At 44.4% G+C, this 15,874-nt stretch overlaps 1 protein-coding gene across 5 annotated transcripts in view; it reads right to left on the reverse strand.

Moving 5' to 3' along the window:
* The window catches only part of AFF3 (AF4/FMR2 family member 3), a 639,560-nt gene that overhangs the window by 16,929 nt on the left and 606,757 nt on the right, over positions 1-15,874 (reverse strand). For all 5 annotated transcript variants that reach the window (XM_033239032.1, XM_033239033.1, XM_033239031.1 and 2 more), the window contains 3 exons: positions 14,791-14,915; positions 5,268-5,331; positions 1,856-1,992 (listed from right to left, as the gene is read on the reverse strand). In XM_033239032.1, coding sequence (XP_033094923.1) covers positions 1,856-1,992; positions 5,268-5,331; positions 14,791-14,915 — 326 coding nt within the window. The remainder of the gene's footprint in view (positions 1-1,855; positions 1,993-5,267; positions 5,332-14,790; positions 14,916-15,874) is intronic.

Below are 15,874 nucleotides of genomic sequence, written 5' to 3' on the forward strand. Positions count from 1 at the left end.
CTACCTGTGAAAGATTACTTCCAGCAGTAGGCACAGCGGGTGTGGTACCCCAGCACCCTCTCCTTGATGGTACATCTGGCTGGCATGGTTTTTCGTTTGTTTGGCTTGCTTGTTTGAATTTTCAAGTGTGAATGCCTTTAAGCAGGTCATGCTACTCCAGTTCACAGCAGCCCCTATGGCTTGCTTATTCATTGATTCCTCAATTGTTTATGAAGCCCATACTATGTGCCAGAAAATGTTCAAGGGGCCGAGGATTCCCAGTGAGCAAATCAGACAAAACCCCAAAAAATCCCTGTGCTCAAGGTAGTCACACTCTAGGGCATCTTCCAGCTTTGTCCCTGTCCAGTTTCTCCCACTTTCCTCCCTTGCCTGCCAATAAACATCTGAGGCTGGGCCTTGTTCTGAGGAAGGAATGTATGGATCGAGGACCTCTTAGAGTAATTTTTACCAGTCTTTTTACTTTGCTGTTTTTATTTCATCACTGCTGAAAGTAATGTGCCATATAAAAAGACAGTATAAAGGATTCGCCAATATATTGATTTAGTAGAAATACTTTATTAAGATAAATGGGCAGTGTTGACTTTAAAACATTCTTGAAAAATGCTTTTGGAGGTGATGTGTTCTCTGATGTTGGAATGACAGTTTTGAAGGCTGGAAACTATTTGCTGAGGGAGAGTGGTGTGTAAAACACCAAGTAGCATCTTTGGGCCAACGTAGACCAAAAAGATCACATCCTAAGATGATTAGAAATCTTCCATGCAGAATGTTGGGACATGGAAAATGTCTCAGCTTCAATTGCACAGAACCCCGGAATCAGAAAAACCTTTAAAAGTTCGTTTTAGGAAGAATTCTTTCTCATTGTGGATATCAGACATTATGTCAAGCAGTGACATTGGCTAAAAACATACACCATACAATGAAGGTGCTCAGTAGGGCTAATGGATGAAATTCCCTGAGCTGTTCCTTACAGAGGCGTGATGGAGGTGCCTTTCCAGGTCTGCATCATGGAGGACGAGTGTTTCCCATCGAATGCCTTGACACGTCTGTTCACAGGTCTTAATCCAGGTTGGGGGATGGTGCCCACGGCCAGTTTTGAGAGCAGATAGAAGATGGGTTCTCCTTCCATAAAATCCCCCTGAATCTTCTTTCATTAAATACTCCAGAAGTATTTACTGATGGAGGCAAGATTTAGATGGTACTAACCTGAACCAGATTTTTTTTTTTTTTTTTTTAAAGCAGCCTAGGGCTGAAACAGGCTCAAAATCTGCTACTTCCTAGCTGGGAGGAGCAGGCACGTCACAGCCCACTCAGATTCAGCCTCCTCCCTTGGCAATCGGGGGCCACAGCAGCTGCCCTCTTGCTCACAGAGGACAGAGCGGGGCAGGGTGTGCCAAGGTGCCTTGCACAACCGTACCCTCTTATTTTGGAGGATGAACACTGGTTCCTGGTGGGGGATGGTGCAGGCTGACATTCTTTTTTTTTTTTTTTGAGACGGAGTCTCGCTCTGTCGCCCAGGCTGGAGTGCAGTGGCGCGATCTCAGCTCACTGCAAGCTCCGCCTCCCGGGTTCACACCATTCTCCTGCCTCAGCCTCCCGAGTAGCTGGGACTACAGGCGCCGCCACCATGCCCGGGTAATTTTTTGCATTTTTAGTAGAGACGGGGTTTCACTGTGTTAGCCAGGATGGTCTCGATCTCCTGACCTCGTGATCCGCCCACCTCGGCCTCCTAAAGTGCTGGGATTACAGGCGTGAGCCACCGCGCCCGGCCAGGCTGACATTCTTTTCTCTGTTTCCATAGTACTTCCACACACTCCTCACCTCCTCCCCTCATCCAGCAAGAAAACACAGTGCTTACCTGATGAGCTCTACTGTTTCTGAATACATCGTATAAGGAGATTTGGATTCCATGGGGCCTTGTTCCATTGCATTTCCACACTCAATAAACGACAACGCCGCTTCAGCATAGTTCAAAGCCTTCCCAAACTTTTCCACCTGATCAATAGAATTAATACAGTGTCTTCCTGAACAACAGTTTTTTTTAAAAAAATGGCATTGTCATGTAGTTTATACACTTTGAGAAACCCAACTCTGACTTCTAAAATCCTGTGAATGAAGCTGAGAGAAGAAAGAAATAGAATACTTCTTTTTCTAGTTATTTTCTCGAACTGCTACTGGCTTGGAGTAAGTGAGCAAACAGTTACGTACAGAATTGTATCAAACCCATGTGACAGCTGCCAATCAACATAGCTCAGAACTGCATAGCTGCTCTGATTTCTGTTTCCCTCTTTCTAACCCCTAATGGTTTGGAGACTTCATTCCTTGTTCCTCCATGCTATGCTAAATATGCATCAAAGTTCATAGGTCTGGTCCCATATAAGAGTTTTCATACTTCTTTTGGTACATCCCCAACTCAGATGGTTCCAGGCCTTGGTTATTATCTTTTACATTACTTGTGGCACTTACATTTCCATGCCTTCCTCTTAATTTTTTTTTTTTTTTCTTTTTTGAGATAGAGTCTCCCTCTGTAGCCCAGGCTGGAGTGCAGTGGTGCCATCTGGGTTCACTGCAACCTCTGCCTCCTAGGTTCAAGCGATTCTCTTGCCTCAGCCTCCCAAGTAGCTGGAATTACAGGCATAAGTCACCATGCCTGGCCTTAATTGTTTTTTGTTGTTGTTGTTAATATTTAGAACCTCACTTAAGAGTGAGAGTGAGTAGGGGAAAGGAGAGGAGACAAACCTCAAGGAGCTATTTCAGCTTTGCTAAAATGGGACAAAAAGTTGAAAATTATTAATAAAAATGATTTTTGGTTGGGCATGGTGGCTCATGCCTGTAATCCCAGTGTTTTGGGAAGGTGAGGCAGGAGCATCACTTGAGTCTGGAAGTTTGAAGTTACAGTGAGCTATGATCACCCCAGTGTGCTCCAGCCTGGACACCAGAGCAAGACCCTGTCTCTAAAAGCAAAACAAAACATATTTCTATGGAATTATCTGTAGCTGTCTAAATTTGTGTTATTCTTTCCCCACATCAGCAAGGGCAGCCACAAAGCAGCTTTATATTCTTAAGATCTCATAAATCTAAACTTACACATCAAGCTCCTGGCTCCATACCTTACTACTCTTTGTAGGTAATTACATATTCTAACTCTGGATTGCAAAATCTCCACAATTTTCAAATGATTCATTCATCAATTAAAACCAAATGACATAATACTCAAATACTATTCCAAGTCTTGCCACTAAAAATACAAAAAAAAAAAAAAAAAGAAAACTTCCTTAGTAATGATAGCTTCAAAAACAGAAATTCAGAGCAAAACCTCCTCTCACTAGCAAATCAAATTTGTAAACAGCTTATAAAGCTAGTGTAGGTTATAATGCAACATTTCTTTTTCTTTCTTTCTTTTTTTTTTTTGGAGACAAGGTCTGACTGTGTCACCCAGGCTGAAGCATGGTGGCGTGATCTTGGCTCACTGCAACCTCTGCCTCCTGGGTTCAAGCAAGTCTTCTGTCTCAGCCTCCCAAGTAGCTGGGATTACAGGTGTGCACCACCACATCTGGCTAATTTTTTTTTTTTTTTTGTATTTTTAGTAGAGACAGGGTTTCACCATGTTGGCCAGGCTGGTCTTGAACTCCTGACCTCAAATGATCTGCCCGCCTCAGCCTCCCAAAGTGCTGGGATTACAGGTGCGAGCCACCTTGTCTGGCCTGTAATGAAATATTTCTTGTTAACACTTTCAGAGGAAGTAATTTCATTTAGTATTAATATTTCCTAAAGCACCGAATTCTGTGGTATGTGCACTCCACAAGCCAAAGCTCTTTCCAGTAACAGATAATATACTTGGAGAGAGAAAATGTACACCTACAAGATAGCTCAAAGTGCAAGGCAGTCTGTGATTACCCAACAAAATGCAAAACAAGGGATCCGGTGCAAATGAGATGGAGGGAAGGGAGCTAGTGAGAGGGCTGCGGAGAGGCTGGGAAGGCCACAGGGAGGAGACTGAATATGATGCCAGGAAGGAATGGTAGGGTTTGGCTAGATTTGGGGAGGACACTGAGGGTGTGAGTATGCCTGTGAGAGTGTGTGACAGTGAATCCCTGAAAAGGCCCGCTGGCTGGCAGGAGCCAGGTGTGCTTAGAGGTCAGTAGGGGACCAGCCTGGCTGGAGCAGTGTCTTCTCTTGGGAAATCGTCAACAGGAAAGATAGGGTTGGGCAAGAGCACAATGAATGAATAACGCTGTCAACTTTAGATGCTGGATTCACGCAGAAAATCTCTTTCTCCTTAAAAATCTGATGCTCTTCTCCAAGAGTGGCCATACATCAGCTTCTCCAGATGACCAGAACCGTCCATCAGACTCGGACTGTGTGGACAAGAGCTGTACCTTCTGCTGCCCTTCTCTATTTTCTGAGATGTAGGGGTTATTCCTCCTGTACCCCAGTGTGCCTAGGCAGTGGTCTTCACGTAAACAAGTGTTTAATAGGTGACGTCGGTAGCACTGGAAGAGGGGTATTGTAACCGTTTAAACATCTTCAGTATTCTGAATGTCACTGGAAATGCCTTCTTCATGTCCAGCACCTGCCTCAATCTCAGTTATGAACACTGGACGAGACTAAAACTCGAGTTACTAGGTGGGAAGCAGTCCCTCTGGACTTCATTCATTTAAGAGGGAACAACCATATGATCTCTTTTAGAAAACAAAACAAAAGTTTTCTATCTCTTGCCTGGGAGCGTCAAGCTTTCCAAAACAGGAGATTATCCAAGCAAGAAAAGTTACTCTTTGAAAACATCAAATCATGGTGACTTTAGAGTCTTATGTGCAGATAACAGTTCCGTGTTGCACGGTTTCAGAGAGAGCATTCATTTTGGCAGATACATGTGAAGAACACAAGTGTTTTTGAAAAGAGATTTGATCCTGGGAGCGAGCCAAGGGTTTGTCAGGCTAACAAGAGAAAAATGCAAATCTAGATTTCATTTTTTAAAGGAAAAAAAAAATACTACCACCCACTGCCTCCACTGGCTCTAGTTACTATTCAAACCTTAGGACTAAATTGAAATATTCATTTATCCAGGGCTTTTTCCCAGTCAGGCATTATTGGTTGAAGTCATAATTTATTGGGCTATGAACACTTGATTATATAAACATTTCTCCATTTAACAGACCCAGCCATCCTTGTAATAGATTTTATAATTACCCTAGCTATATTTTCCCGGTGATGAAGCTGCAGTACACACGTAATTTGGAAGAACGTATCTGGAAAGAAAAGGGTCTCACCATTGCATCTGCTTTATGCTTCATTCGTTTAGCTTCTTGCATAAAATAATCGGCACTGCGAGGCCTACAAGGAGGGAATGATATTGAACGTCATTATGGCTTAAGTGCAAGATCTTTTTAAAATATTCCTTCCTCTCACTCAAACTTAAGGCGCAATTTAAAAACTCTGCTTAATGTGGAATGAAGTGTGTTTTCTGCCTTTCCAAATTACTGCCTATATGTCAAATACCACAATAAATTTTCTCTTAAGTTAGCAATTGGAAACACATTCAACATATGCCAGTAGTCTCTCTTTACAGTGGCTTTAACATGGCCCCCTAGTGCCTAATTTGTGAATATATTTTTTATTGTATGGCGAAAAAAACAAGTGAGAAATCTTATTTTATGCAATATTTACATAAAACAATCCCCTTTTAATGTAAACATTGTACATATACCTCATAATAATTGTATGGATATATATGGGTGAGTATATTTATGTATCCTTATGAAAATAAGTGCATTTATATGCATATCTAGTACCCAGAGTTTTATGTATATATATTGAATTATCTTAAAGCCTCACAGTGAAAAATAAAAAGAGATAATGTTGGATGATTACATTCCAGTTGTAATGAAGTTAATTGTCAAATGATGTCTACCTTGTAACAATGCAAACATGCCATGTATTCTCTAGAGTTCTGATTAGCTAGCTGGTAAACATTAACAGCAGACATGTGGATTATCAAAGCAATAACCCTGGCCAGCGGTGACTCTGCCGGGAGATGAAGGTAACTCATCCAGAGACTGATTTGAGTGTGTGTAATGAGGTCTAGTGACGCTAAGGTCCTCATTGGACAGTGCCTTTAAGTGTTTAGCCCGATAGATTAAAAAAATGACCTCCTTTAGGCACCAGCGGCATAAACTTTATATAATCAATAAACTTCACCTATTCATGAATATCAAATATGAGCTAGGACTCTCTGAATGGGAGATACGGCGGAAGTAGTGCTATTCATCATGGACTGTTTAGCGTCTTATTGCAGGCTTATTTTGAACTGCCTTATTTCAGATCCTAATGGGATCTTTTACCTTATTGTAATATTAGGTAGAGCGTTCGTGTATCCAAAGAGGTCAAAATGCTTAGAAAAGCAATGTGCAACAATGCTTTTCTGTGACAATGACATTGCCTTTTAATCAAACAAACCAGAATCACAGCATGGTTTTGGGGTCCAGATGGCTCCTCACCCCACCCCACACCCCCCACTGAGGGCTGGAACTGTTCATTCACTGTGCTGGGTCTTTCACTGAGGGTGAGGCACGAGGTCTCCTTCCTAGGAAGGCCCTGCTCCTGCCACTCCATGTTCTCCCTTCACCCATGCTTTCCCCATCTCCTGGACACCCATGCTTTCCCCATATGAATGGCTTTGTTGTTGCTTTGGTGAGTTTCCCTTCTTTGTCCACAAATTGACACATATTGTCAGAATGTCCACATATTGCCTGGTCTATGGTTCTAACTCTGGCAATTGACGTTATTGTTGTTGTTGTTTGAGAAAGGTTCTCACTCTGTTGCCTAGGCTGGAGGGCAGTGGTACGATCACCAATACTGCAGCATGGGCCCCCTGGGGTTAAGTGACCCTCTCACCACAGCCTCCCAGGTAGCTGCGACTACAGGCGTGTGCCGCGATGCCTGGCTAACTTTTTGTATTTTTAGTAGGGACAGGGTTTCGCCATGTTGTAAGGGCTGGTCTTGAACTCCCGAGCTCACGTGATCCACCTGCCTCAGCCTCCCAAAGTGCTGGGATTACATGGCTTTCATCACCTTGCCATCCTGCTCACAGACCTAAAATCAGTCTCCAGGGTCTATGAGATCAAATCTCAGTTCAGATCCCCAAAAATCTTGCCTAACCCACTTAACTATGTCACTCATTCACAAAGGCCCTTGACCAAAGTCAGAGGTGGCTCCTCATTGTCTTGATAAAATGGCCTCCTGGTCCGAGGGGCTCTTCTCATCACTTCCCCCACCTGGAACACTCTCCTTGCTCTTCATTCACTGAGTGTCTTCTAGGAGCCAAATGTTGCCTGCCCCTCAATTTCCCCTGCTGTCAGGCATTCCGAGTAACCTTGGTCCATATTCACCTTTGTCCTTCCTGACCTCACACAGCACTTCTTGTTTACTACACTTGGTATTTCATTATCTTCTGAGCTGTACTGGGCATGTGTGCAACCTGGTTGCTGGTTCATTTGTAGTAAGGACCATGCTGTAGACCTCTTTGATCTTCCCCACCCTGTAGTTTTTGGCACACGGTAGAAGGTAAGCAGGTCTCCCTTGGATGAATGGCACTGAATTCATTTTGAGCTTAGAAGAGTGGTGCCTTCCGATGGGGTGCAGCATCGCGTCCGGTGAGCCAGAGAGTGTCTCCATGGCAACCTGAAATTCTCCACATCATTATCTGTTCTATACTCTAGTATATAAGTTAGGCCATTTTTTTTTTCTTGCCCTGTTTTGTCACTGACACATCACTACTTCAAATGCATTTCATTTTCATTAACGGATTATCTTGGTAATACGCTACGGCTTCTTAGTTTCCACCAGCCTTCTAAGTTACCCTTATGGATGGCAGCGGCTCCTAATTCCTAATATAAGCTCCTTCATCACTATTGTTTTCATCTGCAGCATAGGAGCATATTTTTAAGTCCTGATATGGAGGCTGAGTCACAGACTCTCACAATAGCGCCTGTGGGTAAGTAACATAATTTTCTGACCATATCAGAGCAGCTATCATCAGAGCAGTAACCTGAGATGCTAATAGCATAGGTACCACCTGGAGGCCACTTACGAACACATTTGTTAGAACTCTCATCTTTGCATAGAATGGAGGGCTCACTGTCATGAGTCACTGAAGATTGCCTGATGATTGCCCCATTTTCTCCTTTCGGGTGATTTCTGGTGCCGTACTTCCAGAGCAGATCATTATAAAGCCAGTGGGACCAGTAGGATGTCACCTCGTGTCCAGCCTTGCCACCAACGCACGCTTTCACAAAGGCATTCCTTCTGACAGCAATAGCCAAGTCAGTAGGAAAAGTAAAATTGCTGTCACCGTTGTGACCGTTACAGAATATAATACAGCAAAGGTACTAAAATGAGATCTTATCTCAGTGTTCAAACAGATTTTCCATCTCATCTTTTATTTTTTTTTTTAACCTGGAAAATCTAGAGTTTTTGTCTTCCATTGGTGTAATAAAATTCTTCCCGTTGTTTTCCACAGTGATGGTATTTTATGATGATACACGAGCAAACCTAATCAAAGTTTAATTAAACACCACAAATGTAACTAACCGTGAATCTTGGGCTCTTCAGAAACGGGGCATGAGTGATCTGAAAGCCAGAGCTTAGCCGCATGCATCTTCATTATGAGAGCTCTCTCCAACAAAAGCATTCTGAGCATTTGATCCAAATAGAATGTTTTCTTTTCTTCTCTTCCCCCTCCCGCCACCCCCACCTAGAAACACACGGCCTTGGTTCTCAGCAACATCAGGGTTTGAGCTACCCCCATATTTCTTCTGGCACAGGAATATTAAAGCAACCTTGCTTTTTGTTCTCCTTTGTGACTGGGATAGAGTTGAATGGTCTCCCATGGAGAGCCTGGCAGACTCCTTTCTGTAATTCCTACCTCTGTGAAATGCCGCCCTCGGCAGAGCCAGCCTGTTTTGTGAAAACTGGCAGGGATGAGAGCCCAATGTGTTTGAACAAGAAGTTCCTCAGCGCGGCAGAAATTGGATGATTTTCTTCGGGAAGTTGAAATCCAAATCAGACAAATAGGCAACTGCATACCAAATGAATTCATCATCTGCTATCCGATATGTCAGCTTGTCATCTGACAAGCCCCAGAGGTGTTAATATGTCCCAAGCTTTGAGGAGAATGCATAAGAAGTAATGATTTTTAATACACAGAGTCAGTGATGACGACGGATGAGGGGACTTCAGAGTCCGCTGCTCCAGGATGCTGGCACCGGCTTTCCAGGCCCTTCCCCACAGACGCAGGTAGATTGCATCTGGGTAGCAAGGATTCAAAACAGCTTTTATTTTCACAACTTTGATGTTGGCTGGGGCCCCAGAGTCCCTGGAACCTGGCTCCTCCCAGGCACAAGCGGTCATTCACTGTTTCTTCCAGGCCACAGGCTCCTGCAGGCGACTGCCTCCCTCTCAGCCGGGCACAGGAGGCACGGTCTGCTCTGCAGGATGCTCAGGCTAAGTGGGGCAGGTTTGGGTCACTGAATCCAAAGTAACTTTCTGTTGAAATGGGAAATTATCAATCTGATGGTTGTTTTTCTCTGAGTGACATTTAAAATAATCTTACAAAACCCTAAAAATGATCGGACAGCTGAGATTTCAATCCAGGAGATCTGAATGTCCTTGTCCTCCCCGCAACCTGCCTTGGCAAATCCTACTCTCCATTTCTTTCTCTCTCTCTCTCTCACTCATTCTTACTCTCACTCTCTGTTTTGGTTAGAACAAAAGAAGCACCTGGCCTTGAGACAGGGATTTCATAATGGGAGGAATTCTAAATGAAGACCAATAAAGGCTTAATGATTCATCAGGAAAACAAGAAGGTAGGGTCCTGCTTTGAAAGGACTAGGAGAGGAGACCCTCAGGAGAACATGCCCACTGCAAGCCCTGGGTGGGGGGTGGGAGCACCTTCCCTGCTGTCATTTTGCCTACTCAAGGATCTCAACTAGTGTCCTTTGACTAAATCATGCTGCTGAGGATCCAACCTTTTACAATATGGGAGTCTTCCCATCCTCTATAAAATCAAAATCCTTTTAGCTTTGAGACTGCTGTGCTAACTAAGTACATTACAAATGTCAAGTCCCTCTTCCTTCCTCATGGCCGCATTTCACACGCCATGACCTTCAGTGCCTGGCAGCTACAGTCAGTCTTTCCTCACTGTCAGGAGGTTCAGGTAGCCGGGCTTCTGTTATGGGCACCATGGGGACAGAAGGGACGTTTGGTGGTTTGGCTGAATGTGCTGATTGTGACTGACTTTTCCATGTGACATACAGGCAGCAGCCAGCACTTCCTCTGGGGAGCGGCAGGCAGCCCTGGCACCTGGGGTTCTCTGGCTTCCTAGCACAGCAGAACGGCGGGCAGGATGGCGGAGGTGGTTTTCCAGCCAAGCATCTCATCACCACGTAGCTCTGTTCAGGACTTCTGTACCGAGGCCTTCGTGACACAGGTGTTCGCTCTCAATTTTCCCCAGCCGAGAATTTCCCTGTCACTAATTATGATACCAAGTGACTTACAGCTCATGGCTTTGCACTAGTAAGATCAGTTTTCTAGGCCTCAAGTTGAATCAAGTGCTATCTATTCATTGACATACATTCTTACAGATCTGTTTTTTAAACAAATGTTTGGTAATCATACAAGTGTCACCTTAATACCGTAGCTGTCAAGCAGTGAATGTTGTGTATTTGCTAAATGTCAGGGGGAGGAGGTGAGGTCGCACTGCCACCAATATGAGCCCACAACGTACAAAGGACAGGCTGACCTGGATCACATTTTTAAAATAAATGTTATTCTGCTCAGTTCTGTCTGTATCCCAAAGGAACTAACTGGTGCCTGTTTACAGGCATTCCAGGAATTAGAGGCGCATGCTACCACATCCGGCTAATTTTTGGTAAGTAACATAGGAAAAGGGGCTTGGAAGCCCATGATTTTACATTCACCTGCATGTAGATTCCTTATAGTCATAGAAAAAAAATTGCAGGCACTCTTTCCTGGCAATGTCATTTATAATTCAGCTGGGTTCATTCAACACTTGTTATTGAGAGCCTACTGGCTTCAGCTGTTGTCTGAATCCCATGTTTATTCAACCATTAACATGTATTTATAATACAAAGAGATGAGTTTACTTTTTTTAAAAAGCTGCACGATGCGGCTTTAAAAATTAAATGACAGTGTGGCATCTGTTACTTTTTGGATCACTGTAACTGGATTTTCATCAACTTGAAATCACTCCAGTGCTAATTATCTAGTCCTTTCTTTTCTTCCATTGGTGGCCTCTCTTTGGTCATTTCACTGCTGGTTTTTAAAAAGGGCTAAAGTTCACTCTTCACCCTTGGTGAAGAGAAGTCAAGGGAAGTGATGGGCTGGGCTGAGGTCTTCCTCTGTCACTGAGGGTGCTGGTGGGGAAGCTGGCACAGAATGGAGGTGGGCAGGGAGGAGGTAGAGAATTCAATTTAGTAATCCTAGGAAACCTTCCTGGAGAGGTCACCATATGCCTCTCTCTCCCCTGAACTGAGAATTAATTAATCGTTATACTTCAACTCTTGTGCCTGTACTTGGCACTTAGTAAGTACTCCATATGTACCAAATGGAACCTGGGAGACGTTTTGCACAATTTTAGGTGACATCTTAGCCCAGTGATCTCTTGAAGGTTGCTTATTTTTACTGCTTAAAGGAAGAGACGATGCCTATTTTTGCTTTTTTTCTTTTTGATATGAAGTTACACTCTTGTGGCCCACACTGGCGTGCAATGGCGTGATCTCAGCTCACTGCAACTTCCACTTCCTGGGTTCAAGTGATTCTCCTGCCTCAGCTTCCCGAGTAGCTGGGATTATAGGCACATGCTATCACGCCTGGCTAATTTTTCTTTTTTGTGTTTTTAGTAAAGATGGGACCAGCCTACGTTGGCCAGGCTGGTCTCAAACTCCTGACCTCAAGTGATCCACCCACCTCGGTCCCGCGAAGTGCTAGGATTATATGCATGAGCCACTGTGCCCGGCCTATTTTTGCTTTTCAAGCTTGAAGAATCTTTCCACAACTTTCTTAGTTCGACGGTTGAGTGGCTGTTTGAGTTGCATATTTATTTTACTGTTATGGATTTCAAATCAGTTGGGACACATGGCAATTGGAATGTGACATCTATCTCTCCATATGATGGATATGAAACAGTGCTTTTTTATTCTATTATATCTATATCCATAAAAGGAGAAACAGTTTCATTGTGGCTGTCAGCCAGGAAAATTATACGTATTGCTAATGGGAAGAACAAATGATAACAGCCTCTTTGTTGACACTGATAGTGACAAAATTATATTAGTTTCAGCCATAGCAGATTGAGAGACATTTCCTCTTATAAAAAGTCCAAGGGCTGCCAGCCATGGTGGCTCCTGCCTTTATATAATCCCAGCACTTTGGGAGGCTGGGGTGGGAGGGCTGCTTGAGGCCAGGAGTTTGAGACCAGCCTGGGCAACACAGTGAGACATTTTTTTTTTGAGACAGAGTCTCGCTGTTGCCCAGGCTGGAGTGTGGTAGCACGATCTCAGTTTACTGCAACCTCTGCTGCCCAGGTTCAAGCAGTTATCTGCCTCAGCCTCTGGAGTAGCTGGGCTTACAGGTGCCCACCACCACGCCCAGCTAATTTTTGTATTTTTAGTAGAGACGGGATTTCACCATCGTGGCCAGGTTGGTCTTGAACTCCTGACCTTGTGATTCACCCGTCCCAGTCTCCCAAAGTGCTGAGATTACAGCTGTGAGTCACCGTGCCCAGCAGTGAGACACTTTTCCTACAAAAAAAAAAAAATTAACTGGGGGTGGTAGCATGCACCTGTAGACGCAGCTACTCAGGAGGCTGAGGCAGGAAGATAGCGCAAGCCCAGGACTTTGACGCTGCACTGAGCCATGCTCATACCACTGCACTCCAACCTGGGTGACAGGGCAAGACTCTGTCTCAAAAAAAAAAAAAAAAAAAAAAAAAGTCCAAGTACCTGTAGATCAAACCACAGTCATTTAGTTGTTGCTGTTTCTGACCTAACTTTCTGGTTCATACACTGGAAAATTCCTTGCATTTTAATACAACATATGTATTTGTACTTTGTGTGTATCTACCATGCTCTCAAAACCATCCACTGCAAGTATGTGGTGGTGTGAGTACCTCAGGGTCTAATGCTCCTTCTGTTTGATCATGTTGTTGGGTTATGACTTCCAAATGCAGATTTCTACGTTATCCTTATACACAATTCTAATCTCTCCTTTTTACAAATGGCTGAAGTTCACATGAACAATTTATATCCTGAACCTTAATTATAAATGTAGTTTGCCACCTGACTGTACTCCCACTCCATGCCCTCCCTGGGGATTAATCACCACCTACCTCCCTGGCTGCTTGGCAGAGGCGATGTAGACAGTGAGAGGAAGGGGGTGGTGAGGGCCAGGAGTGTGGGTGGGACGCAGCTGCCACCACAGGAAGAGAGAAAACACACATGCCCTCCTGGGCTGCCCTCAAGCTTTCCTATACCCAGTTACCTTGGAATGTGTTCATTTAACAAAACAAACAACGAATGTGGACTTGGCTTTCACCCCCAAAACTCTGTACCCTAATTAGCTTACGGGAGTCCATGCAGTACTTGAAGACTACAACTTAGTATTTTAAATTTCCCAAGGAAGTGTACAGAGGTGAATAAATAGATCATGCCAAGACTCCGGGTGGCAGTTACGGATGGAGGAGCGGGGCGGACGAGGAGGCTGGAGTAGCCACCCCTGCATGGTGCTTTCTCTGCTCCACGTGATATCCCTTAGGAGATGTCATTTAACGGATCCTAGGAGGGCCCCGCTGAGCGAGCCGTGGCATTTGTCACTGGGACTCTCGGACACGTAGAACCATTTTATTTTCCAACATCCAGTGGGGTTAGTGGTTTGCAGTCTGTCTCAGCTAGACTAGAAGCCCTCAGAGGGCAGGACAGCCTATTTCTGCAGCTGCTGCACCCTGGGGCTGAATGTTTCCTGCCTCACCCAGCCATGTATTTGACGTCCGTAGGACCACTAAACCTGAAAAGAGGATTCAAACTGAGTATCTTCTGCCTTCCAGGCTTGTCCTTGACACACACATTTTCCCTAAGAGCCGAAATAATTTTCAGCATCATTTGATCATTTCTCATTTGTCATTTTCAGCCTCTCGAGAGCATTCCAGGATGTTATTTTTATTCATCTTCTCCTCTTGCTTTTCCTCCTTTTAAAATGATGCTGGGAATGGAAGTTATACTTGGGTGAGACTGAAAGTGCTAGATTTGGGTGAAGGATGATGGCATTTTTTTTCCTATAGAAGAATCATTTATACTATTATAAAGAATATAGCAGTTGGAGGAAAAAAGCTTTCAGGAGTAAATCACTATTATTCATTGCCTATTATAATTTACAAAAACAACAATGCTTCTCTTTCTAGTAGCATAAAACCGCCGACAACCCATGGTACAAGTGCTTAGAAGTCTAAGACCATTAATGCTATTCGCCTTTGTCTTCTGATGTCCAACCCCGTTAGCACTGATTATTCTGTCTACCCAAAAACCCCACCAGGACTCAGGCATGCACTCAAAATTAAGGTTCCAATTCCCTTCAAGAGGGACATTTAAATGACCAAGTCCCAGGGTAAAAAAAGGCCACACTGTTGCTGAAGGTGGCCACACCAAGGTGTCCACGCCCCTTCCACCTGAGCAGCTTCTGTCCTGTCTTGCCCCTCACCATATTAAAAAAGTCTGAACTTACATATCATCGAAGACAAGTTTCTGCCTCTTGCAGTCCCTGTGGCCGTTGGAGCCTGGAGACCACGGCTCCGTCTGCGGTCGTGACTTATGGAGGGGAATGTTTTCAGAATTGTTGTGAGCTGCTTTCTAAACAAGAAACAACACATGTCTTTGAGAAACTGGCCACCTGGTGAAGTGAGCAGCCATCACATACATACATACATACATAGAATATCTTTGGCTCTACAGAACATCTTTGTGTGCTGTATTAGAATGGATGGTGATTGTGTCTCAATAAAGAAATATATGCCTTCTAGGTATTTGCCAAAGGCTTCTACCTGTGTTCTCAACTGTCATTCTCATGACACTATCCAAAGGGAAGTCATGACACCCACTCTCACAGATCCAGAAACAGGCTTGCTGAGGTTCAGCAACTTGCCTACACTCAGTGACTGTGGTGGAGGCCAGGGGTTAGGGTTTAGACGCCTACTTTTCCTGGTCCGCTAGACTGGAGGCTGGCCAGTTCAGTTTGCATGAGCATCCTCCAGGGGGCTGGTGAAAACACAGATTGCCAGGCTCCACACTGAGAGTCTGGGATTCAGCAGGGCTGGGGTGGTGACCTAGAATCTGCCCTTCCATCTGGTTCCCAGTGATGCGGATGCTGCAATCACCCATGATCCTGGAACCATGCTTTCAGAACCATTCACCATCACTGCCTCTTGCAAAAGATAAGTCACTCAGCTCACAGGCTTGCTGGCTCTCGTTGGCTGTCTGTGAAGACCAGAAGGAGTCAATGGGAATCACTAGGAATTACTAAAAAATAAATTCTAGGCCAGGTGCAGTGGCTCACACCTGTAATTCCAGCACTTTGGGAGGCCAAGGCAGGTGGATTACCTGAGGTCAGGAGTTCAAGACCAGCCTGGCCAACATGGCAAATTCCCGTCTCTACTAAAAATACAAAATTTAGCCAGGCATGGTGGCGGGCGCCTGTAATCCCAGCTACTCGGGAGGCTGAGGCAGGAGAATCACTTGAACCCGGGAGGTGGAGGTTGCAGTGAGCTGAGACTGTGCCACTGCACTCCAGCCTGGGCAACAAGAACAAAAGT

The sequence above is a fragment of the Trachypithecus francoisi genome, unplaced genomic scaffold (assembly GCF_009764315.1).
Source record: "Trachypithecus francoisi isolate TF-2019V2 unplaced genomic scaffold, Tfra_2.0 Lachesis_group17, whole genome shotgun sequence".
Classification (NCBI taxonomy): domain Eukaryota; kingdom Metazoa; phylum Chordata; class Mammalia; order Primates; family Cercopithecidae; genus Trachypithecus; species Trachypithecus francoisi.